Source organism: Pongo abelii, chromosome 3 (genome assembly GCF_028885655.2).
Source record: "Pongo abelii isolate AG06213 chromosome 3, NHGRI_mPonAbe1-v2.0_pri, whole genome shotgun sequence".
NCBI classification, from domain to species: domain Eukaryota; kingdom Metazoa; phylum Chordata; class Mammalia; order Primates; family Hominidae; genus Pongo; species Pongo abelii.
In genome coordinates, this window is record NC_071988.2 from 144,253,129 (window position 1) to 144,279,336 (window position 26,208).

A 26,208-nucleotide genomic window follows, 5' to 3' on the forward strand; every position below is an offset into this window, starting at 1 on the left:
AAAATTTTATATCTTCCTTTCCAGTCTTTATGTATATTTTTCCTTTTCTTACCTTATTGTACTGGCTAGTACTTCAGTACAATATCGAATAAAGGACATTCTGTTCTTAGTCCTCATCTTAGAAAGTTTTCCATGTTTTACAGTTTAATTGATGTTTATAGGTTTTCAAGATACCCTTATGCTGTTCACAGAAATTATCTCTTGTTTTTTGTTTGCCCTGAGTTTTGATCATAAATGGAGGTCAAATTTTATCAAGTGTGGGTTTTCTCTCCTATTAAAATTATTACTTGATTTTTTAATTCTGAAAATATGATATATTCCATTAATCAAATTTCAAATGCTAAACAATTTGGTTTTCCTGGAACAAACCAAATTAGGTTTGAACTACCCTTGTAGGTTCTATGCTTGTAGAAATAATGAAATATCCTTGTAGGTTCTGGTAACAAGTTGTTGCCTACCTCACAAACCAAGTTTGGAAGTGTTATCTCTTTTTCTATTCTCTGAAAGAATTAAAAATGCTTTTCCTTAAATGGTAATAGACACCAGTGAAATTATTTGGGCCTAGAGTTTTCTTTGTGGAAAAGTGTTTATTTTCAGATTCAATTTCTTAAATAATTAAAGAAGCATTTAGCTTTTGCTCCATTTCTTTATATCCCCAGTTTTCTGCTTATTCTCAGACTTGACTGTGATCCATCCAATATGAATTTTCATCCATTCTGGAATGAAAGCAAGAACTGAAATTGGTTTTTGTGGCCTCTTTGATGTGTTCGTTATCAGTCTGTCTTTTGCAGTTGCAAAAGTTCTGTCAGCACAAACCATAAATTTTCCCCACTTCTGATACTACCTGAAACCCGGCAGGTGGTTAATTTCATTGCCAATAATCTGCTTATTGCAACTAAAATATAAATCAGAACTCCAGGACATCTATACTAAACAACAAGTTAGAGGAAGAAACTATTTGAGTGGCAGGTTCAGGGTGGCAGGAACTGCAAAATGGGACTTTTAAAAAAGTTCTTAATAGTCCTCTCATTGGTGAACTAAAGTCCCCATGATATCTAAGCTACAGAAAGAGGCAGCAAACTTACTGAGTTTCAGATGCGTGTGTGACAAGCAAATAGTTATAAAAGAGCATCACCCTAATAAATGATATTGCTATTTTAAATATGCCATCATGTAATAAGTCTATTTAATCTCATCTTTATTTAATATTTGATAGAACTCTTAGTTGGTTCCTTGTATATCTAGCCATTCAATAGGGGAGAAGTTAACACACAAGTCTCAAGATGGAGGATTATATCAGTAATCTATTGCTGCATAACTGTCCCATAACTCAGTAGCTTAAAATAATTATTATTGCACAGTTTCTGTAAATCAGAAATCCAGGGGTGGCTTCACTTGTTCGTCTGCTTCAGGGTCTCTCACTTGTTGTAATCAAAGTGTCAACTAGAGTTGTACCATCTCAAAGGTCAACTGGAAAAAGATCAGTTTCAAAGCTCGTTCACATGGTTGTTGGCAGAATTTGGTTCCTCAGGAATTGTTGGAGTAAAAGCCTCTTAAATTGTCCATATATTGATGAATTTGATCTTTCTCTGAAAAGAGGAGGAGAAACATAGAGAACTAGATATGCTTGAATTTGTTTTGGAATTAAAGCAAGTAAATTCTGTGATCTTTGGCTAAAATTCTCCAACCCTTCTTATCTGACATATAAGATACAGTCTCAGACTCTTACCTTATCTGCCTTTACCTGACTGTGAAACCATAAAATAGTTATAATTTTCCCTTTTTTAAAAAATAAAATTTATAAATTTCAACAGTATTTTGAGTAGGAAAGCATTTTGAGATGTAAGCACTCTATCAAATTTCAACTTATCTACCATAAAAGGGTCAGTTTCTACAAGGCAATCACAAAGGCCTGAATATGTTCCAGAATAGCTCAAGAGTTCTGTCATGGTCTTTGATTTTTGTGTTCTAGTAATATTCCCAGGGCCATTCTTAGGATTTGAGGCATTTTAATTGGTTATACAAGAAGTTATCCCTAAAACACAGAGGGATAGATTTAAATAAATAGATTCAAAACTTACAAAACTTTCCCTTACTCCAGTATGGGCTTAAATCCAGATCATCTCAACTAAAAAGTGAAGATGATTATGTTTCAAATGGAAAATTCAATGCCATGATTTAAAAAAAAAAAAAATCTCCTTTCTTTTTTTACTCTTAGAATTAGGCTACAGTCTGGTAAGGGTCATATGGCCATTATGAGACTAAATACTGTTAAAAGACAAAGCATTGCCATTTTACTGTTACATAGCACAAACATCTGTAGAAATCATCTCATGAAGTAAACTTAAAATGTAGAGGCTTGGGTAGAATCAATATTGTGAAAATGATCATACTGCCAAAAGCAATCTACATATTCAATGTAATTGCCATCAAAATACCACCGTCATTCTTCACACAACTAGAAAAAACAATCTTAAGATTCATATGGAACCAAAAAAGAGCCCGCATAGCCAAAGCAAGACTAAGCAAAAAGAACAAAACTGGAGGCATTACATTACTGGATTTCAAACTATACTATAAGCCCATAGTCACCACAACAACATGGTACTGGTATAAAAATAGGCATATAGACCAATGTAACATAATAGAGAACCCAGAAATAAACCCAAATACTTACAGCCAACTGATCTTTGACAAAGCAAACAAAAACATAAAGTGGGGAAAGGACACCCTAATCAACAAATGGTGCTGGGATAATTGGCAAGCCACATGTAAGAGAATGAAACTAGATCCTCATCTCTCACTTTATATAAAAATCAACTCAAGGCCATGTGCAGTGGCTCATGCCTGTAATCCCAGCACTTTGGGAGGCTGAGGTGGGAGGATCATGAAGTCAAGAGATTGAGACAATCCTGGCCAACATGGTGAAACCCCATCTCTACTAAAAATACAAAAAAATTAGCTGGGTGTGGTGGCACAAGCCTGTAGTCCCAGCTCCTCAGGAGGCTGAGGCAGGAGAATCGCTTAAACCCGGGAGGCAGAGGTTGCAGTGAGCCGGGATCATGTCACTGCACTCCAGCCTGGGTGACAGAGCAAGACTCTGTCTCAAAAAAAAAAAAAAAAAAATCAAGATGGATCAAGGACACAAATCTAAAACCTGCAACTATAAAAATTCTAAAAGATGACATCAGAAATACCCTTCTAGACAATGGCTTAGGCAAAGACTTCATGACCAAGAACCCAAAAGCAAATGCAACAAAAACAAAAGGTAAATAGGTGGGACTTAATTAAACTAAAGAGCTTCTGCACAGCAAAAGGAACAGTCAGAAGAGTAAACAGACAACTGACAGAGTGGGAGAAAATCTTCACAATCTATGCATCCAACAAAGGACCAATATCCAGAACCTACAAGGAATTCAAACAAATAAGCAGGAAAAAAAACGATGCCATCAAAAAGTGGGCTAAGGACATGAATAGACAATTCTCAAAAGAAGATATACAAATGGCCAACAAACATATGAAAAAATGCTCAACATTGCTAATGATCAGGGAAATGCAAATAAAAAACCACAATGCGATACCACTTTACTCCTGCAACAATGACCATAATCAAAAAATCAAAAAATAATAGATGTTGGTGTGGATGCGGTGAAGAGGGACCACTTCTACACTGCTGGTGGGAAGGTAAACTAATACAGCCACTATGGAAAAAACTGTGGAGATTCCTTAAAGAACTAAAAGTAGAAATACCATTTGATCCAGCAATCCCACTATTTTTCCCAGAGGAAAAGAAGTCATCGTACAAAAAAGATACTTGCATATCCATGTTTATAGCAAAAGATACTTGCACATCCATGTTTATAGCAGCACAATTCGCCATTGCAAAAACATGGAACCAGCCCAAATGCCCATCAACCAACAAGTAGATAAGGAAATTGTCATATATACATAATATGGAATACTACTTAGCCATAAAAAGGAATGAGTTAATGGCATTTGCAGCAACCTGGATGGAACTGGAGACTATTATTCTAAGTGAAGTAACTCAGGAATAGAAAACCAAACATCATATGTTCTCACTCATAAGTGGGAGCTAAGCTATGAGGATGCAAAGGAATAAGAATGATAAAATGGACTTTGGGGACTCAGGGAAAAGTGTGGGAGGGGGTAAGAAACAAAAAACTACAAATTAGGTTCAGTGATACTGCTCAGGTGATGGGTGCACCAAAATCTCACTAAAGAACTTACTCATGTAACCAAATACCACCTGTTTCCCCAAAACCTATGGAAATAAAAAAAATTTTTTTTAAAGGAAAAAAATGTAAAGGCTGAAACACAATGCAAATCAAAAGGCAAATAACAAATGGTACAATGCATGCAACATATATGACAGACAAAGATTAATCTCTTTTGTATATAAAATGCTCTTACAAACCAGTAATTTTTTTTATTTATTATTATTATTTTTTCGAGATGGAGTCTCGCTCTGTAACCCAGGCTGGAGTGCAGTGGCGCGATCTCGGCTCACTGCAAGCTCCGCCTCCCGGGTTCACATCATTCTCCTGCCTCAGCCTCCTGAGTGGCTGGGACTACAGGTGCCCGCCACCATGTCTGGCTAATTTTTTTTTATTTTTAGTAGAGACAGGGTTTCACCTTGTTAGCCAGGATGGTCTCAATCTCCTGACCTCGTAATCCGCCTGCCTCAGCTCCCAAAGTGCTGGGATTACAGGCATGAGCCACCGCCCCTGGCCAATTTTTTTTTTTTTTTTTTTTTTTTGAGATGGAGTCTTGCTCTGTTGCCCAGGCTGGAGTGCAATGGTGCAATCTCTGCTCACTGCCACCTCTGCCTCCGGGGTTCAAAGATTCTCCTGCTTCAGCCTCCCGAGTAGCTGGGATTACAGGCGCCTGCCACCACGCCCAGCTATTTTTTTGTATTTTTAGTAGAGACAGGGTTTCACCATGTTGGCCAGGCTGGTCTCAAACTCTGATCTGCCTGCCTCGGCCTCCCAAAGTGCTGTGATTACAGGTGTGAGCCACCGTGCCCAGCCACAAACCAATAAATTTTAAAATCCAATGGAAAAATAGGCAAAGGACATTGTTAGACAATACACAAAAAGGAATAGACAAATAGAGTCTAAACATGTGAAAAAACACTCAATGCCTCTCATAAGAGAAATGAGCATGAAAAATGTATGATTTGCAACTTGCCAGACTGACAGAAATCAAAAAAGTTTGATAATACTTTGGGCATTTTCATATAGTATTTTTGGAAATGTAATTTGGCAAAAATCTTTTTAGAAGGCAATAGCTATCAAAAATAAAAACATTTAAATTAAAATGTATATTGATTTTAACCCAATCACTTCATTTGTAACAATTAATTCTACAGGTATTCCCACATTAAACATATGTATAAGGATATTAATTTAAGCAAAACGTTGGAAACTAAAATGTCTACCATTAGAAGACTGTCAAATATAATAATTGATATAATGAATTATATGGCCATTCCATTCCATTAGAATGGAATATTATACAGATATTTTATTTGTATTGTTGTGTAACTATTTCTCAAGTTATGTAACTATTTCTCAAATATACACACAATGTGTATAATATGCTATCATTTGTGAAAAAACTATTCTGTATACATGTGCATATGAATATGCATTCTCTGTAATGATTCATTAAAAACTGGCAAAAATCCTTGTCTTTAGGAAGAACTGGGGCTTGGATAGGAAGGAAACTTTTATTCAGAACTTTTTGAACTTTTTCATGTATACTTTTAACCATTTGAAGGCTAACATTTTCACATATGAAGCACATTTAATAGGCAAGTTTTTCCCTGGTCTAGAAGAAATGTTACATAATTAGAAATCAAAGACACTGTGAAAACACTTGAGAATGCTCATGAGCACATACAATTCTAGTTTCAATCAAATAAAACCTCTTGTGTTGACAAGACAAAATTAAAACCTTCAGTTTTCATTTCAGTTGTGCTAAGAATGAACCAGGTAGTGTCACTACAGTTACATTCTCTATGAGCCTTTCTTGCTCCAAAGACAGCTTGGTTATCAGAAAGTGTTTGTGTGGAGCAAGTGGCATCTGTTGCCTATTTGTCAGGAGCAGAAGTCTGAGCACTTCTGTCCACTGCATCTTGTTTCAAAGCGCCAAGGAAAACAATGCAGTGAAACACTGGGTGGAACACACATTACTCACATACAGAAGAGACAGAGCAAGACCAGCTTCCCTAGTGGACTTTAGTCCCCCATGACCAGAGGGTCCCTCTTGGCAGCTGACACAGGGCAGGTGGCCTGCAAACACTCCTCTTGTGCTGAAGGACCCCCATCCCCTCCCCCACAGGAGACAGAGCAGTGGGGTTGGTCAGATGCCATATGATGCACACGCTTAAGCAGGGCAAAGGACTACACATTGACCCTGAAACAGAGTAAGATATTACTATACGGGGTGGTAAGTTCAGCACACGCTCTGTGGACTCCTAGTCTCTTCAAAAGAAGTGTTCCAGGCCCAAGGCCCACTCTGGAACAACTGAGTAGGAGTTAAAAGACTGTATGTATGAGATTCCATTTCCCAACAGTTTGGCTCTTTCACAAGGAAGAAATCACAAGTCACAGAATCGAAAATGAGTTAGAAAATACAGTTATCTTGAAAGTTTTATCCATAGGGAAGCAGCATAATGAAGAATAAGAACTTAAGATTTGGAATCCATGTTTTATTTATTATCAATGGGCAATTGGGGAATTTTTAAAACTTCTCTGAACTTTAGTTTTCTTGTATGTAAAATTGAGCTAATACAATCAGCTTCCAACTTGTAATATGTTTACTGAGGTAACACATAAAATCTCGGCCAGGCGCAGTGGCTCACCCCTGTAATTCCAGCAGTTTGGGAGGCTGAGGTAGGCAGATCATGAGGTCAGGAGATCGAGACCATCATGGCTAACACAGTGAAACTCTGTCTCTACCAAAAATGCAAAAAATTACAGGCATGGTGGCAGGTGCCTGTAGTCCCAGCTACTCGGCAGGCTGAGGCAGGAGAATCTCTTGAGCCCAGGAGGCAGAGGTTGCATTGAGCCGAGATCGCACCACTGCACTCCAGCCTGCGTGACAGAGGGAGACTTTGTCTCAAAAAACATATAAATAAAATTAAAAAAAAATAAAACTCTACACCACCTGTCCTAGCACAGAGGTATTAAGTGCTCACTATAGGGTCAAACTTACAGGGAAATATGGGTGATGTAAGTGCTATTTTGAATTTTCTTTATAACTGAAAGAAGAAAATTAGCAAATAATGTTACCAGACAGTTCTATTTAATACTTTATGTATTTGAGTAACTGACTAAAAAGCAAATGTTCATCAGGTTTTTTTGGGTTGCACAAAAGGAAAATATAGGGTTTGTTTGCCAAATTCATTTGGATATGAAGCCAACTTCATCAAACTTAAAAATTCTAAGTCTTTGTGACCTAGGGTTCTCAAAAGAGCAGCTAGAATTAATACTGTTCTTAGATTAATGGCTCAAAGAAGTCATTATGTTTTGTTTCTTGATGCTGTAGATTTAACATCATATTGGTAGAGATGTGTAACTTCTTACATGGATTAGACATCAAGAAGCCAATGTGTACATATAAACTAAAAACTGAAAATGAATATATTCAGACATTAAATTATAAAACTGTATAACAAATACAAATCTGTTAATTTTCCACAAGGACCAAAACAACGCTATTAATAACAAGTAGTCTTTTTCATCACTCTCAAAAAATCTTCCTCATTTATTTCTCCATCTCCATCATGATCAGCTTCATCAAGCATTTCCTGTAAAACAAAATGTAAATATATGAAATACGTTTAAAATGACATAAATGAAGTCAAACACATATTCAAAACCAAATTTTATTTTAAATGCATAAGTACAACTAAAGTTAGAATTATAATCCTAAATTATCACATAAGTTATAATTACATATAAATTATAATTATAAAAATAAGCAAAATCTACCTGAAGTTCATCATGTTAAATTTTCCCCTAGTTTCTTAGCAAACCTCTTGATACTGGTTAGTGTTATACTTCCAGTATCATCATCATCAAATAATTTGAAAGGCATCAATATTTCTTCTTTTTCATCTTTTTTACTCTTTTAAAAAAGAAGCAACTATCTAGTCTTTCATTTATTTATTTTATCAAACTGGACTTATTAGATCTTTGGGGTCTAAAGCAGCAATGTGCCAAGTAGCTGAGTTCTGATTTTATTTATTGGTCTTTTAACAATTATGTACTCACATCTGCCCTCAAGGTGCTTAAATGTAGAGCTTGCTGAGGTGGAGGAGGCACAGGGTGGTCCAGAATGCATCTCTTATTAAACCTCATAATTCAGATCCGTTACCAAAAACGTAAGCTTCAAAACGGGAGGTTGTATCTTTCAATGCTCCTTAGAATAGTGCCTGGCAAAAATAGACATTCAATATATGTTTGCTGAATTAAAGGCTTCCAAATTCTGGCCCCATTCTCTCTATCCTGCAATATAGCCTCATTATTTCCTGACGAAAACCTCTTCTCCACATCATAGTCTTCTCATTACTACCCTGAAAACATATTTAATCTTGCTCTTCTTATCTCCCATCCTTAAAAACCTAGTTCTAATTACTTCTCTATAAAAGTTCTGATTGCTCCAGCCCTAAAATGTAGCAGGTTATTGCTAGTATTTCTTTGAAAAATAAAATCACAACTATATCATTTTTATACTCATAATGGCAAACAAAAATCTTCAAAACTAATGGTGCCAATTCCTTCTTTATCAACTTCAGCTACCATTTTTTAAATTTCTTCTTTCTTTGGTTCAAATCCTAAGGCCCACACTGCAATCTGAAATAGGAAGAAAAGGAATTATAATATGCCATGATTTCTTTCCAAGCTTTTTAACTCCCTATTAATTAAGAGCCTCTCTCTTTTCTATTACGGACTGAGCATAAACATAGAAAATTAGGTCAGCAGGCCTGTGTTTCAGTCCTACTGTGCCATCATGTACATCACTGTTACACCCTGGGCTTTAGCCTACTCATTTATAAAGCACAATTAAAATGCTTAACAAGATAGCGTTTTGCTAATGCAGGGCAAGCATATGCACTGAAGAGACTTTATACCAAGCTTTCAGAAGACTACTTTTAAAGAAAGCCTTAAAGATTGCCACAAATAATATGGTTTTTAAAATGATTTAGAATTAGAAATAATTTCAGAACCTTCTTTTACTCGATGGTTCCAGACCCATCAATATCAAACAAATTAAGGGCGTCTTTAACTTCTTGCTTTTGGGATTCATTCAGTTCAATTTTTAGGGCTTTTTTCTTCCATTGGTCTGAACCTGTATGGTAGTTAGATGCCCGTAATACACACACATATGGGTGAAAGATAAATTATATAACTGGAATAGTTAGTAGAACCAGAATAATTGATGATAAACTATATTAAAGTACCTATTTCCTACTATAAAATGAACCTCAACAGGAGTAAGGAAGGAGTGCAGTTGCTGCCAGGGGCAGCCTTCCTTGCTCTGGCGGAAGAACTTCAGCCCCGGCCCCAGCAGAAGGTTACAGCTTCACACTCACCATGTCTCCAGCCGGCAGCCGGCGCTGTCAGCCGGGACCTCCCGGCGTCACCTCTCGCAGCCCCGCCCAACCCAAGTCTTCACAGCTCACTGACGGTTGCTAAGGCCGCTCTCACCGACCTCTCTCAGCCCCGCCCACCCAGCCTGAATGTTGACATCCAGTTCATCCAATGGACAGAAAAAAGGGCCTTTAAACCAGCCCTTTCTCTCTACTCCCTGCCAATAGTGTGACGTCCCCGCCTTTCGCAGCCCGGCGTTAAGCGGAACTTCACTCTCCAGCTGTGTTTCTTAGCAACTAAGCCCCCGGTTCCTCCAGAAGCCCCTCTTCGCACATGCGCAAACTGCGGACGGGGAATTGGGCGCCCTAGCCCTGGCGTTTTTGGTGTTGCTGTCCCAGCCAGAATCGCGTCTGGCCGGTGGGAAGCCGGGAACTCCAGCCCCCCGTAGGAGAGGAGAAAGGAGCGAGGTTAGTAGTGAGGTGCTTCCGCTGACTGCTAAGCTAAGTCTTTCCTGAAGACGTGGGAGCCCATGTGTTTGATTTTTCTGTCCTCTTCGGGTCAGGGTAAGAATGAGAATCTAGGGCCCGGAGGGCCTGGGGTGAATTGGTCCAGCATGTAGCTAGGAGTACTAGAGGAAGAGGGGACTGCCCTTTCTTTTTGCCGCTAGACTTTCCTCATTTTCTACAGTGCCTGGAGCTGGGCCTTCAGCCAAAACCTCATCCCTGTTTTGGGCAGGGATTCTGGCATGGTAGACATCAGAATTCTGTATAGCAGTGGCATGGGGCAACAGTGTCGTTGGAGAGACGTGGGTATGGGGATAAGCATGGGTCTTGGGATGTATTTAAAGCTTCACTGCATACACAGATAAACGTTTTTACATATGTTTCCTGTAGCATTTGTTTACGAGGTAGGACTTTGGCCCCACCCATAATTACTATCAGACCCCACCCCCCAACCCCAACACACACACACACACACACACACACACACACCCAGCCATTTCCTTGGCCCAGTCCTAAGAGTTGGCCAGTTGTGCAGATCAAGTTGATATCGTTGACTTCAGAGTCAGACACAGGTAGTGTGATTATCCAGTTGATTCAGTAACGGCCTAGACTTAGATACTTGTGAAACTTTTGTTAACTAACTCAATCTCTTGTCCAGAGGGCCAGATTTACTGCTTCTGCCCGTTCTGAATTTGGCCAGGAATCAGCTTAAAGGACAGGTGAGAAAGACTGAGGTAGGGTGGACCACTGACTTCCTGGTGGGAATGAAGAAATGAGAGAATCTTAAAACTTCTAACCTTTAATTGCTCACACATGCGGACCCCTTTTATGCCTCCTACAATGTCTTCTCTAGAGAAAATATTTTCTAAAATTTATACTGGATTCTTCAAAAATGGATTCAGGAAGAATACTAACTTTAGTCTTTTTTTTTTTTTTTTTTTTTTTTTTTTTTGTCTCACTTGTCTTCCTGAAGGCAGGAGAGGAAAACAAGTGCAAAGTGCATTCTTGAAGCACTCTGTCAAATCACTTTGCATGCTTCATTAAGTAGAAACATGGCACATTTTCCAAAGCCATCAGCCTGTCTTGTTCATATTATATCCCAGACAGACACGCAAGTATTGTAATCATTGATAAAAATCTCATTAGGTTTCTGGAAAATAGGTAAGTTTATCCTCATATTGCAGGTTATTCTTCCATATAAAGTTACCCAGTGAAAATTAAAATGGCACAAATTCAAGATAATTTTTGAGTTAAGTAAAATGTTGTCACTTTAATATATGATTTTTCACGTCATTTGTCTCACTTGGAAAGTTGCTGTTGATCAGTTTCAAGGTCATATACTTTTTTTTTTGAGACCGAGTCCCGTTCTGTCGCCCAGGCTGGAGTGCAGTGGCGCAATCCCGGCTCACTGCAAGCTCCACCTCCCAGGTTCTTCCCATTCTTCTGCCTCAGCCTCCCGAATAGCTGGGACTACAGGCGCCCGCGACTGCGCCCGGCTAATTTTTTTGTATTTTTAGTAGAGACGGAGTTTCACCGTATTAGCCAGGATTGTCTCCATCTCCTGACCTCATGATCGTCTCGCCTCGGCCTCTCAAAGTGCTGGGATTACAGGCGTGAGCCACTGCGCCCGGCCATATACTTCATTTTTAATACTAATATCAAAGGGATTTCTTAGACCCAGAAATGAATAGTGACCAAGTATATACTCAACCCAATCCTAATTTCGAGGATCTCTTGGATCATGTTTGATCTAATGACAATTAAATGGCTGAGTAGTATATTAACCTATTTTTATATCACTATGATTTAGGCTTTTATATTTGGAATATTTACTGCTAGTTAAAATGTTTTTTTAATTGTAGGCTCAGATTCCAATTCCCAGATCTTGAATAGGATGTAATTAGTTTTGAAAACTAGCTATTAACGAATCTAACTGCACTTTAGAACATTAATCATCATCATTATCCAGGAAAACATTAAACACATAGGCACTCTTAAATCTCCCAAATGTATTTAATGTTTTCTATATGTCATGCACTATGCCAACTACTGGGTGAGTTCGAAAGAAATAAAAGTAGAATATAAAAGATGAATAACTAAGGAATCTACAGATTAGTGGAGGAGCTAGACACAAACATAATACAGTGTTTCTAATACAGGGTATTTTTAATCTGCTTTGGTAGATGGGTATAGAAAGTGCCTTGGGAGCACAGAAAGGAGGGACAACTCTACCCCAGGGCATTAGAGAAGTCCTGATAGGAAATGAGGCATTTGCGTTGGGTCATGAAAGATCTATAGCATCCATGGAGATGAAGAAAATATAGACTATTCAGATCAGTATAGCTTAGTGAAAATAAATGATATGTTCTAGCGTGACAAGATCATGAGGTTTATAAGGAAAGGTGGGAGAGGAGTCATAAATTAGGTTGAGGTTGGATTATAAGGCACATATATCAAGCCAAGGAGTAAAGACTTTCTTTTTTAAGATAAATAGATGTTTTTTGGCAGTGGAGCAATCTGTTTAGGTTTGTGCTTTTTCAGTGCTAATTCTGACCACCATATGAAGGAGGAACTCTCATTAGAAACAATTAAAGGGCCTCAACTAAGGTGGTGCCAAATAGGAATCAAGTCAACTCCAAGGATGGTTAAAACTTATATTCATGTTGGAGAAATACTAAAAGTGCCATCTGTTTTCTCTTGCTTCAGTTTTGTACTTCAATTTGGGGGAACAAATATGGTGAAAAAAATTCATTCACTTACCAAATATTTATAGAGTACTTGCTGTGTGTCAGGAAATATTGTAGATACTCGGGATATACATCATTGACTAAAATTGCCTTCCTGGAAATTACATTCTAAGAAAGAGATATAGTCTATAAAAAATAAATAAGTAAACTATATCCTATTTTATAAGGGAATAAGTGTTATGGGAAAAAGAAAGTATAACAGATGGAAGAAATCCAGAGTACAGAGGGAAAAGAGGATTTGTGGTATGCTATAGAGTGCTCAGGGTAGGCCTCATTGAAAAGCAGAAAATTTGAGAAAATATTTGAAGGTGATGCAGCAATAGATTTCTTAGGGAAGAGCATTCCAGAAAGAGGGAACAACTAGAACAGAAACATTAAGATAGGGAAAATGCAAAGCATTACAAAAAGGAGGCCAGAACAAAGTGGCCAAGGGATAAAATAGTAAGTGATAAAGTCAGAAGGGTAAAGAAAGGACTGCAGATAGTTAGGGCATTGTAAGGACTTTGACTTTGACTCCAAGTGAAATGGGTAGGCCTTGCAAGATTTTGAGCCTAGGAGTGAAAGGATATGAGTTCATTTTTAAAAGGGACTCCTGTGTCAAAGGCATAAAGCTTTATTTTCTGAGTTAGAGGTTTTTAAACAGTAGAGTGACATGATTAGACTTCTGTATTGGGAATAGACTGGAGATGAGCAAACAGTTGATTTAGATGATGAAAGGCTAATCATGCCCATCAAGAAAATATTATTATTTTTCAAAATGCAGCTCCTGAAAGCGTTGCATGTCTTATTACTCTAAACTGAGTACCTTAGACAAAACTGGACATAATCTTTGGAAAAAAAAACTTCTTCTGATGTCAAAATTCCAGTTAAGTTGTCTGACTCTGCTCTTCCATTACACACTTAGAAAGTCAAAGAAACATTAAGCTGGCAAGTACTGAAAACAGAGAACTGTTTGTGGAAAACATTGGTGCATAACAGGACATGCATAGCAGGACAAGAATCAGATTGTGTCTGTGTAATGCCAAGAAGAGTTGCCAGAAGTACTTATCATCTTTGAAATTATCCACTTTGTTATCCCCTTTGCTGTTTTTGCCTTTTTATACCCAATCTCTTAGAGGATGGGGCATTTTTGTTTTGAGTTTTTATTTTATGTCAATTATAGCCGACTGTAACCTGTTCAAAATAATAATTTAGGAGCTCTTCTACAGTTGGGAATGCTGAGAATTTTTTTAAAAATTACTAAAACTTGGAATAGCTTTTTCAAATGCCAAAGCAGATTTATCTTGAATATTGATTTTGATATCAGTTTTATGTGACTTTTTGCTTATACATTAGTTTTGTTTAAATAATTTCATGCCTTTTGTATCTAGGAAACTTTTTCACATAAATTAAATATAGATTAAATTTGAAATAGCCCATGACTGTTTCCATTTGCTCTAAGTTCTCTCTGACTTTTCTACTCGTAGTAATATCTTGTGATTTAAGCATAGTATAGAAAGGAGATCATAAGCAGAGACTCTGATACATGTACAAGTTTAGAGTATGAATAAGGTTTGGAAGAAGGCAGAAAGGTTTGGAAGAGGGAAACGCAGTAAAAGATTCTAAAGAAGAGAGGGTGAATTACTATCATGCTGGGCAAGGGAAACCTAAAAGGCAGAATTATATAGTAGTTAATACCATAGGCTTTGACATTAGACAAACCTGGGTTTTAGTCCATAGCCTTTTACAACTTAGCTGTAAAATTCTGTATATGTTATGTAACTATTCTGCTTCATTTTCCACATCACTAAAATAGATTATAGTACCTCCCTCATGTTGTTGTGAATACTACATTACATAATACTTGTAAAATGCCTCATACTTAGTAAGCTTTCATAACGTGTTCGAAATGAAAAACAAAACCCAAAAGTCAATCTTTTCAAGCTTGTCCTTTCAACAAATTATTCTGGAGCAACTGGATATCCATGAGGAAAGAAGAACCCCTACCTCACACCATTTACAAAAGTTAGTTTAAGATGACTTATGAACATAAATGTAAAAGCTAAAACAAAGGGAAGAACAAATTTGGCATCTCATACTTCCTGATTTCAAAACTTACTACAAAGCTATAGTACTTAAAACCTGTGGTACTGGCATAAGGATGAATGTATAGATCAGTGGAATTGAATTGAGAGTCCAGAAATCCATAGACATCTATGACTAATTGATTTTTGACAAAGATGCTAAGGCCACTCCATGGGGAAAAGAATTGTCTCTTCAGCAAATGGTACTGGGACAATTGGATATCCACATGCAAAAGAATAAAGTTGGACTCCTACCTTACACTTTATATGTAAACTAACTCAAAATGGGTCAACAAACTGAATATAATAGATGAAACTATAAAACTCTTTGAATAAAACATTGGGCTAAATCTTCATAACCTTGGATTTGGCAATGGATTTTTAGATATGACACAAAGAATATGAGCAAACAAAAAAATAGGTAAATTAGATTTCATCAAACAACAACAAAAAAATAGGTAAATTAGATTTCTAATTTCTTTTTCTTTTTTTTTTTTTTTTTTTGAGACAGAGTCTCGCTCTGTTGCCCAGGCTGGAGTGTGCGATCTCGGCTCACTGCAAGCTCCACCTCCCGGGTTCACGCTGTTCTCCTGCCTCAGCCTCCTGAGTAGCTGGGACTACAGGCGCCTGTCACCATGCCCGGCTAATTTTTTTGTATTTTTAGCAGAGACGTGGTTTCACTGTGTTAGCCAGGAATGGTCTCGATCTCCTGACCTCATGATCTGCCCGCCTTGGCCTCCCAAAGTGCTGGGATTACAGGCGTGAGGCACTGTGCCTGGCCCAGATTTCTAATTTCTAACTAAAAACATTTGGTCATCAAAATGCATAATCCAAATAGTGGAAACTGACTTACAGAATGAGAGAAAATGTTTGCAAATCATAGTTTGATAAGGATCTAGTGTCCAGAGTGTGTAAGTAACTCTTACAACTTACCAAAAAAAGACTAACTGCTCTATTTTTAAATGGTCAAAATACTTGAATAGACATTTCTCCAAAAAAGATACACAAATGGCCAATGCACATGAAAAGATGCTCAATATGAGGAAAATGCAAGTCAAAAACACAATGAAATACCACTTCACATTCACTAGGATATCTATGATATTACAAAATATTACAAAAGCAAAAATGGAAAGTGTTGTTCAGTATACTGGACTGAATATTTCCCCCCAGTTCATGTCCTTCTAGCATCTCAAAATGTGATCTTATTTGAAAATAGTTTCTTTGTAGATGTTATTAGCTAAAGTGAGGTCATACTGGATTAAGGTGGGCCCTAAATCCAATGACTGGTATCACTGGGTTATAAGAAGGCCGTATGAAACAGAGGCAGAGGTTAGAGTGATGCGGTCAGAAGCCAAGGACCACCAGAGCAACTAGAAACTGGAGGAAGCAAGGAAGGATTCTTCCCTTGATCCTTCAGAAGGAGCATGGCCCTGCCAGCATTTTGATTTTGGGCTTCTAGACTCCAGAACTGTGAAAGAATAAATAAGTATTGTTTTAAGCTACCCAGTTGTTTGTGGTAATTTGGTATGGCAGCCCTAGGAAGCTGATGCAGTGAGGATGTGGAGAAATCAAAACCCTCATACATTGTTGGTGGGAATGTTCAGCTGTTATGGAAAACAGACAGTTCATTCAAAAGTTAAAGATATTTGCTCCTCCTTTTCATGCCTGTGGCTGGATGTCCCACAGCACTATAGGAAATGTGAGTCAGGCCTTTTACATTAAGCAACCAAGAACTACAGACTCCACCTTTTCACCCAAATCATGAATGACCAGTGAAAAGCAACTTATTTCAGAGGAAGAAGCAGCCCTTGAAATGTTAAGCCTTGGGCTTGAAAGTTGAAGAGCAGGAATTCTCTCTTCCAAAGACCCTAGAGCATAAACCTTTGTGTGGCCAAGTGGGATCAGCCCTCAAGGGCACATGCCAAGGACAGAGCAGTCCATGTAGACAGCTTCGGAGGGCATGGGGATGTGGGGAGTTAGGGGTAGCTCCTCATTAACTATTTGTTGGGTGAGTATAAGGGTGAAGCTCAGTGGCAGTCGGGCACCTCTGCAATGACAAGCTGTCTCTCCTCTACGTGTTTAGCATATATTATTAGAACACGTCCCATGCCCCTGCTCACTTTAAGGCCAAGTAGAGAAATCTGGCAATAAAAGGCAAATGTGAGCATGCTTTCTTTAAGATGCATCATAAATGGTTTTCTTTAAGTGAATGAAGACTTTGACAGAGAAATATCTTTGTAAGCAAACATTAAGAATGCTGGCTGGGTGTGGTGGCTCACACCTGTAATCCCAGCACTTTGGGAGGCCTAGGCAGGAGGATCACTTGAGCCTGGGACTTCAAGACCAGACTGGGCAGCATGGCGAAATCCCATCTCTACAAAAAAATATACAAAAATTAGCCGGGTGCAGTGGCATGCACTTGTAGTCCCAGTTACTTGGGAGGCTTAGGTGGGAGAATCACCTAAGCCCAGGAGGTCGAGGCTGCAGTGAGCCATGCCACTGCACTCCAGTCTAGGTGACAGAGCGAGACCCTGTCTAAAAAATAAAAATAAAAAGAATGCTAATCATTTCTGAGTTTGCTGTGACTTGTAATACTGGGGATCTCCCTTGTAACACTGGAACTGAAAGACAGTGACGAAAGCTATGTCAAGCATTCATTATTCTGAAGAGGAGGAGAAATGCCACATACCTTTCCCATTGAACCTGTGGTGGAATAAATCCATGGTTGTGTCTTGCTTTGAACAGACTTTTGTTCTCAGCACTGCTCACGATGGATTTTTATGCTTCATTTTCATATCTCTCTGCACAATTAGATTGGGAGTTCCTTGAGGGCAGAGTATGTATAATCTTTGTCTTTGTAATCCCGGCAATTAACACAGTCCCTCCTGGTACACTATAGGTGCTTAAGAAATATTCACTGAATGCATGAATGAATGAATGAATGAAACGAAGGAATGACTAGGAATGTTTGTAGTGCTATAATATATAATGGGATATACTCTGGTTTACTAATTAGTTTCATAGTAAACAAATAGTCTGTATCACCTGGTAATGTTGAGTGTTTTGCTTTGTGTACTATAAACATTTCAGTTGTTTGGTCATCACCATTATATGACAACTGTCTTCAGCCTGGAAAGTTACCAGAGAAATTGTTACATGACCAAATGGTACATCTGTCTTGGCAAACTGAGAAGGCCAAAAATGACTCCAGACAGTCATATTCGGCTGATTCCATGCAACCTCTAAAGCTGGTCTTATCCACATTTGGTATTATTTCTAATTTTCATGAGCTTGCATTTCCTTGGAATACTCATGGCTGAAAGAGTAAAATATAATGAAATATTTCTTAAAAAAAAAAAAGTTAAACAAAGAATTACCACATGACCCAGCAATTCCACTCCTAGGTATATAACCAAAAGAATTGGAAACGGGCACTCAAGCACATATTTATATACAGATGTTCATAGAAGCACTCTTCACAATAGCTGAAAAGTGGAAACAATTCAAATGTCCATCAATGGGTGAACAGATAAGCAAAATGTGATACATAAATACAGCCGTAAAAATGAAGGAAGTAGTAATACTACAATGTGGATGAACCTCAAAAACATGCTGAATGAAAGACACAAATGTCACATATTATATGATTCCATTTCTATGAATATCCAGAACAGGTAAATCCATAGAGACAGAAAGGAGATCAAAATGTTTTGGAGGTAAACAGAGGTAGTAGTTGTATAACATTGTGAGTGTACTAGATGCCACTGAATTGTACAGTTTAAAATGGTTACCTTTCAGTTAAAGACTACAACCATAAAGCTTTTAGAAGAAATATAGAAGAATAAATGTTCTGCTTAGGAGTAGGTAAAACTTTCTTAAATAGAACACAGAAAGCAATCTTATAAAAAATTTTTAAAGATACATGGACTAGGGAAATAGGTTGCTAGGCAGTATTAAGGGGCACTTGAGGCTTGAGGTCCATGAACTTAAAGTGCGACTAATGAGCATGGTTGTGTATTTCTGTTTATTTTCACCTGCACCAGGGCAAGCATGGAATAGACAAGGTTGAATTTCATCAAGATTAGTAGCTTTGCAAGGTGAGTAAGATGAAAAGAAAGAGGGGCAAGGAATTTGAGGGCATGTTATATGTGCAATGGAGTGATTGTAATAATTAACAAATGGAATTTAAACCAAGTAAATAGGGAATTGATAATATGGGGGTTGGAGGTGAAGGAAGGGCAACCAAACATGATAAGATCAGTTAGCTGGAAGACATAATGGGTCTCAGGATTGTTGAAGTTAGAGTCCTAAAGTATACTTTGATGCTGCATTTTGTTTTTTGTTTTGTTTTGTTTTGGAGATGGAGTCTTGCTCTGTCTCCTAGACTGGAGTGCAGTGGGCAACCTCACTCAGCTCACTGCAACCTCCGCCTCCCAGGTTCAAGCGATTCTCATGTCTCAGCCTCCTGAGTAGCTGGGATTACAGGCATGCACCACCACACCCAGCTAATTTTTGTATTTTTAGTAGAGATGGGGTTTCGCCATGTTGGCCAGGCTGGTCTTGAACTCCTGACCTCAAGTGATCTGCCTGCCTTGGCCTCCCAAAGTGCTGGGATTACAGGTGTGAGCCACTGTGCCTGGCCTGATGCTCCATTTTGATGCTGTGTAGGGATATGCCTGAGTATATTATGAATTTTTATTCTACAGAATTGAAAATTTCACAAAAGAGGATTTGAAACTTAGTTCACACAATTAGTTATTCGTTGTCCTAGGCAGTACTAGTTTTCTTCCTTAGTCCTTAAAAGCCTATTGGAAGCTACTCTTGAGGAATACAGGTTGAATATCCCTTATCTGAAATGAGTGGGACCAGAAGTGTTTCAGATTTTTAATTTTTTCAGATTTTGGAATATTTGCATTATTTATTTACCAGTTGTATTAGTCAGGATTTTCCAGAGGGACAGAACTAACAGGATATATGTGTATGTGAAAGGGAGTTTATTAAGGATAATTAACTCACATAATTACAAGGTGAAGTCCCATGATAGGCTGTTTACAACCCGAGGAGCAAGAAAGCCAGTAGTGGCTCAATCTGAGTCCCAAAGCCTCAAAAGAGGGAAGCTGACAGTGCAGCCTTCAATATGTGGCCAAAGGCCTTCTGGCAAACCACTGGTGTAAGTCCAGGAGTAACCTGGTGTAGCCTGGAGTCTGATGTTCAAAGGCAGGAAGCATCTAGCATGGGAGAAAGATGAAGACTGGAAGACTCAGCAGGCCAGCGTATTCCACCTTCTTCCACCCACATTTTCTAGCCACGCTGGCAGCAGATTGGATGGTGCTCACCCACATTGAGGGTGGGTCTTCCTCTCCCAGTCCACTGACTCAATGTTAATCTCCTCTGGCAACACCCTCACAGACACACCCAGAAACAATACTTTGCATCCTTCAGTCCAATCAAGTTGACACTTAATATTAACCATCACACCAGTTGAGTATTCCAAATCCAAAAATCTGAAATCTGAAATGCCCCAGTGAACATTTCCTTTGAGTGTCATGTCAGTGCTCAAAAAGTTTCAGATTTTGGAGCATTTTGGATTTGGGATTTTCAGATTTGTGATGCTCAACCTGTATCGTGTTATGGCCTGCTGTTGACCTTAAGATAGATCTTGAACTATGCTACTCTTCAGCTTCAAGGATGAATTTAGGTATTACAGAAACAAAATTACCAGTGATGTGGCCAGTACTAGAGGAAAAGCAAAAATCTAAGAGTTGTTTGCTCTTTAATATTTGACATTTAAAAGAAATATATTACCCCAAGAATCATCAATTAGAGTTAGAAAAGAAAATTTTACTATAGATTATCATCTATAATCTTAGCTCCTTAGCTCCGGCACTTTTAAGTAACAGGGAGCTCACACCTCACAAGGCAAGTAATTTTATTAATAGGCAGCTTTTCAATTAAGGAGTACCTTGTTGAGAGTTCTTTTTATTGGGCTAAAGTCTTTCTTGTAACTTTCTGTTCACTTTGTATGTGAATTCTGAAATATGCAAAGTACAATTGCTCTTGAACCTCCCTTTAAATAGCATTTTTTTTTCTTTATAATCTATTCAGTAACCAAATCCATCCCCTTCCCTCCATCCCTCTTCCACATTTCTCACCTAGATAACTACGGAAGATTCTTAATTGGCCCCTCTACCTCCAGTCTGGTACTTGTCTAGTCAGTCCTCTACAGTGTTATCAGAGTGGTAATATATCCAAGACATTACAATTATTATTGTTATTAAAACAAGAACTCATAAAACATGGTGCCAGACATTGTTCTAAGTACTGTATTCACTCCTTATAATGACTATGAAATAGCTTCTATTATTATCCCTGTTTTTTAGATGTGGAAATTAAGGGATAAAGTACATAACTTGCTGAAGGCTATATAGCTAGTAAAGCAGTAGGATTAAGTTCACACCCAGACTTCTAGGTTTAGAGTACATGTTTTCAAACACTACATCAAGTTGTTTCTTGATCTTTTTTATTAAAAACATTTTAATGGTTCCCATTGCAGGATCAAATTTAAGTTACTTGCTATGGCACATAATGCCCTTGTAAACCAGCTCATTTCCTCTTCTAGAGCTTCATCTGCTACTGTTCTCCACTACATGGTTTGTTTTTGTTTTTGTTTTTGTTTTTCCAAGACTGAGTCTCACTCTGTTGCCCAGGCTGGAGGGCAGTGGCACCATCTTGGCTCACTGCAACCTCTGCCTCCTGGGTTCAAGCAATTCTTCTGCCTCAGCCCCCAAAGTAGCTGGGACTACAGGTGCATGCCACCACACCCAGCCAATTTTTGTATTTTTAGTAGAGACGAGGTTTCGCCATATTGGCCAGGCTGGTCTCGAACCCCTAACCTCGTGATCCGCCCACCTCGGCCTCCCAAAGTGCTGGGATTATAGGCATGAGCCACTGCGCCCAGCCGCTCCACTACATTTTTTATATTCTCATAAAACCAGGCTACTTCTATTTCCCTGAATACACTCTATTTCACATATATGTACATTTACTACTACCTCTTTCAACTTGTAACTCTTTCCAGTTATTTTTCAAGACTCATTCCAAGAATTGCTTTCTTATGGAAACGTTGCCTACAGCCCTCATGCTTCATTTCCTCTGTTGGGTGGAGTGTTTCTCTTCCATTCCCCCATACCTTTATCATTAATAGAATAATAATACTGTATCATTGCACTGACCACTTTTAATGGAAATTATATGTACTTCAAAAGCAGGGAGCATATCTTGTTTTTATTTCTATATAGCATTTATAACTATGAATTATACTGAATAAAGTTCCAAGTTTTTATTTTGTTTGCAGATCATGATACATGGTGATGGCTTGCAGAGTCGTAAACAAAAGAAGACACATGGGACTTCAACAACTTTCATCATTTGCAGAAACAGGAAGAACTTTCCTAGGCCCACTAAAATCATCCAAATTTATTATAGATGAAGAATGTCATGAAAGTGTATTAATCAGTTCAACAGTAAGGCTTCTTGAAAGTTTGGATTTAACCAGTGCAGTGGGACAACTTCTCAATGAAGCAGTTCAAGCACAAAATAACACATATAGAACTGGAACCAGTACTCTTTTGTTTCTTGTCGGTGCTTGGAGCAGTGCAGTTGAAGAATGTCTTCATCTTGGTGTCCCCATTTCCATAATAGTGTCAGTAATGTCAGAAGGCTTAAACTTTTGTAGTGAAGAGGTAGTTTGTCTTCAAGTACCTGTTCACAATATATTTGACTGTATGGACAGCACAAAAACATTTTCTCAACTTGAAACATTTAGTGTAAGTTTGTGTCCTTTTCTACAGGTCCCTTCAGATACTGATTTGATAGAGGAAGAGCGTGGTCTCAAAGATGTTGCCTCTCAAACACTGACCATTTCCAATCTTTCTGGGAGACCTCTTAAAGCATCTGAATTATTTAAGCCTCAGACAAAGGTTGAAGCAGATAAGAACACATCACGAACTCTGAAAAACAGCCTGCTTGCAGATACCTGCTGCAGACAGTCAATATTAATCCACAGTAGGCATTTTAATAGGACGGATAATACTGAAGGGGTAAGCAAACCAGATGGATTTCAAGAACATGTTACAGCTACTCTCAAAACTTACAGATGTAATGATCTGGTAGAGTTGGCAGTAGGCTTGAGTCATGGAGATCACAGCAGCATGAAGTTAGTAGAAGCAGCAGTACAGCTGCAATATCAGAATGCTTGTGTGCAACAAGGCAACTGTACAAAACCCTTTATGTTTGACATTTCAAGAATTTTCACTTGCTGTCTACCAGGCTTACCTGAAACTTCTTCTTGTGTTTGTCCAGGATATATCACTGTTGTGTCAGTATCTAATATTCCTGTGATCAAGGAATTGCAGAATCAGCCTGTCCGAATAGTTCTCATTGAGGGTGACCTCACAGAGAATTATCGCCACCTGGGATTTAATAAGTCTGCAAATATTAAAACAGTATTAGATAGCATGGAGCTTCAAGAAGACAGCTCAGAAGAACTGTGGGCAAATCACGTATTACAGGTATTAATCCAGTTCAAGGTGAACCTTGTCCTGGTACAAGGAAATGTGTCCGAACGCTTAACTGAAAAATGTATAAACAGTAAGCGGTTGGTAATTGGCTCAGTGAATGGCAGTGTGATGCAGGCTTTTGCAGAGGCTGCAGGAGCAGTACAGGTGGCCTACATTACACAAGTGAATGGAGATTGTGTGGGCAACGGGGTCTATGTGACCTTCTGGAGAAGCAGTCCTTTGGATGTTGTAGATAGGAACAACAGAATCGCAATCTTATTAAAAACAGAAGGAATTAATTTGGTTACAGCCGTGCTCACTAACCCGGTTACTGCACAGATGCAAACCAAAGAAGATAGGTTCTGGACATGTGCCTATCGTTTGTATTATGCTCTAAAAGAAGAAAAGGTCTTCCTTGGAGGTGGTGCAGTTGAATTTTTGTGTCTTAGCTGTCTTCAAGTTCTTGCAGAGCAATCTCTGAAAAAAGAAAACCATGCCTGCTCAGGGTGGCTGCATAATACTTCCTCTTGGCTGGCTTCATCTCTGGCAATATACAGACCAACTGTGCTTAAATTCCTGGCAAATGGATGGCAGAAATACCTTTCAACTCTCCTATATAACACTGCCAATTACTCATCAGAATTTGAAGCCAGCACATACATTCAACATCATCTGCAAAATGCCACAGACTCTGGCTCTCCTTCATCTTACATCTTGAATGAATATAGTAAACTAAATAGTAGGATTTTTAATTCAGACATTTCAAATAAACTGGAGCAGATTCCAAGAGTTTATGACGTTGTTACACCAAAGATTGAGGCGTGGCGCCGAGCATTGGATTTAGTACTGTTAGCACTTCAGACAGACAGTGAAATAATTACTGGACATGGACACACACAGATAAATTCACAGGAATTAACGGGCTTCCTATTTTTGTAGTGTTACTGGCTAAGTCTTTGGAAAATAATTTTTCATAATATGTCATGCTAATAATAAATGTATTGATAGCCAAGTCATGGTGCCTAAAATGCCAGCTATTGCCAAGAAGAAAATAATTGATGTCTGTCAATAACTGTGCATGGTCTGAGATTTTACCCTACTTAAAAGCTAACAAGTTAGCCTGTTACTGTTTCATGGGATGCTACAGAATGCATAAAACACCTGGGTCAGAAACAAAGGACTTTTATCATTAACAGCAAAAGCTGTAGCCAGAGCTTCATGTTGGTTTTATTCAGTTCCTCATTTTTCTAGTTCCCACAGGAGGGCCCATGATGAGAGCCTACACACAGTGGGTTATGTTATAAGCTTGGGTTATTAACTGCTTTTATAGTAAGCAAAAAAATCCTGGTCTTTGTCCAAAGGGAGTTATTACCCCATACTTCAAGATAGCTTAGTGTAAACACAAGCCTAGGACATGGACTAGGTAAAGACAAAGTCCTTGCGTTCTTGGCATACCCAGTAAGTATGCAGGGACACTCAGAGCCCATAGTGGATAGTCTCTTCCAACAGTCTGCTCCTCAGCCTGACATGTTCTTGGCCAAACTTGAATTTTCACATGAGTATGCCACTCCATCAGCTGCTCTGATTAACCTGACAGTCAGGTTGTTTAGTCAGTACCAAATTTGTTCATTTGGTCTCATATAGCAATTAATGAAGGCTATTATCAGACACAGCAGCAGGATGAAGCCAACCTGCAGTATTAACCTCAGTCCTGTCCCCCAAGGTCTTGACTCAGTCAACTGTAAGTTCTAAGGGAGGACCAATAGGTCTTTTTATTAGGCAGCCAGAATGTAGTGAAGGACAATTTATTATACTTTATGACCCAATAAAGGGAGCTTTTGACTGACGTGCTGATATGTGGTGTTATTGCCAATAATTATGGGTGCAATATCTGGGCCAAAAAACAAACCCTGTTCCCTATGGAGAGCCCTTCTATGGCTTATTTTCCCCACATACAAGTACATAACCCCAAAGGGTCCAGGTTACTCTAGTTCAGAATTATTGTCAAATCTGATTTAAATCATCATATATGGATTTCAGTCACATAAGTAGTGTCACTGAGTGGTTGCAGCCTCAGTTACTATACATGGTATAATCCAAGGCCACTCTGACAAATTTAGAGAAGCATAAGTTCAATCAGAATGAAACAAGATTGTGCTGGTCCCTGTGTTTCTACATGTTCACATCTGGGAGCCGCCCATGATGGCATCATGTACTGCCTCCTATACTGGTAGAGTCTTAGTAAGGTGTTGAGCCTCCTTTTTGCTGGTGAGGCCAAAGAGACAGCATTTATTTGTTTCATTGCCAAAGGAATTGAGTGCTATAAATCTCTCCAGTCTCAAAAAACGACTGGTCAAACAGGGCCCTAAATTTTGTCTGGGTTTACCAGCCATTCCTACTGGTAGAGGTATGAAAACACCACAGTCAAAGCTGTTGGAAGTGGCTTCTGATTTCAACCACTGGAACATCATCTACAGTTGACCTTTGAACAACAGTGGACAGGGATGACAACCCCCTGCACAATCAAAAATCTGCATATAACATTTTTGGGTTTTTTGGAGACAGACTCTCCCTCTGTTGCCCAGGCTGGTGGGCAGTGGCGTGATCTTGGCTTACTGCAACCTCACCTTCTGGGTTCAAGCAATTCTCCTGCCTCAGCCTCCCAAGTAGCTGGGACTACAGGCACCTGCTGCCACACCTGGCGAATTTTTTGT

At 38.6% G+C, this 26,208-nt stretch overlaps 1 protein-coding gene and 1 long non-coding RNA gene across 5 annotated transcripts; one reads left to right on the forward strand and one right to left on the reverse strand.

Annotated features, from left to right (window-relative positions):
- Positions 1–1,181: 1,181 nt before the first annotated feature.
- On the reverse strand, positions 1,182–9,878 carry LOC112133117 (uncharacterized). Of its 2 annotated transcripts, XR_002914785.3 has the most exons (4): positions 9,623–9,878; positions 8,301–8,461; positions 7,240–7,834; positions 1,182–1,589 (listed from the first exon to the last, which is right to left on the reverse strand). It is a non-coding gene; the product is annotated as an uncharacterized LOC112133117 (long non-coding RNA). The 2 variants fall into 2 exon arrangements; XR_010139776.1 differs by lacking the exon at positions 1,182–1,589 and having other exon boundaries at positions 6,713–7,834; positions 9,623–9,859.
- On the forward strand, positions 9,614–25,340 carry BBS12 (Bardet-Biedl syndrome 12). Of its 3 annotated transcripts, none has more exons than XM_009240299.4 (3): positions 9,614–10,087; positions 18,980–19,033; positions 22,291–25,340. In XM_009240299.4, the coding sequence occupies exon 3, from the start codon at positions 22,301–22,303 to the stop codon at positions 24,431–24,433; it is 2,133 nt and encodes a 710-aa protein (XP_009238574.2). In that variant the 5' UTR covers positions 9,614–10,087; positions 18,980–19,033; positions 22,291–22,300; the 3' UTR covers positions 24,434–25,340. The 3 variants fall into 3 exon arrangements, with proteins under 3 accessions (XP_009238574.2, XP_002815164.2, XP_054410434.1); XM_054554459.2 differs by lacking the exon at positions 18,980–19,033 and adding an exon at positions 10,784–10,857 and having other exon boundaries at positions 9,911–10,087; XM_002815118.4 differs by lacking the exon at positions 18,980–19,033 and having other exon boundaries at positions 9,768–10,087.
- The last annotated feature ends 868 nt before the right edge of the window (positions 25,341–26,208 follow it).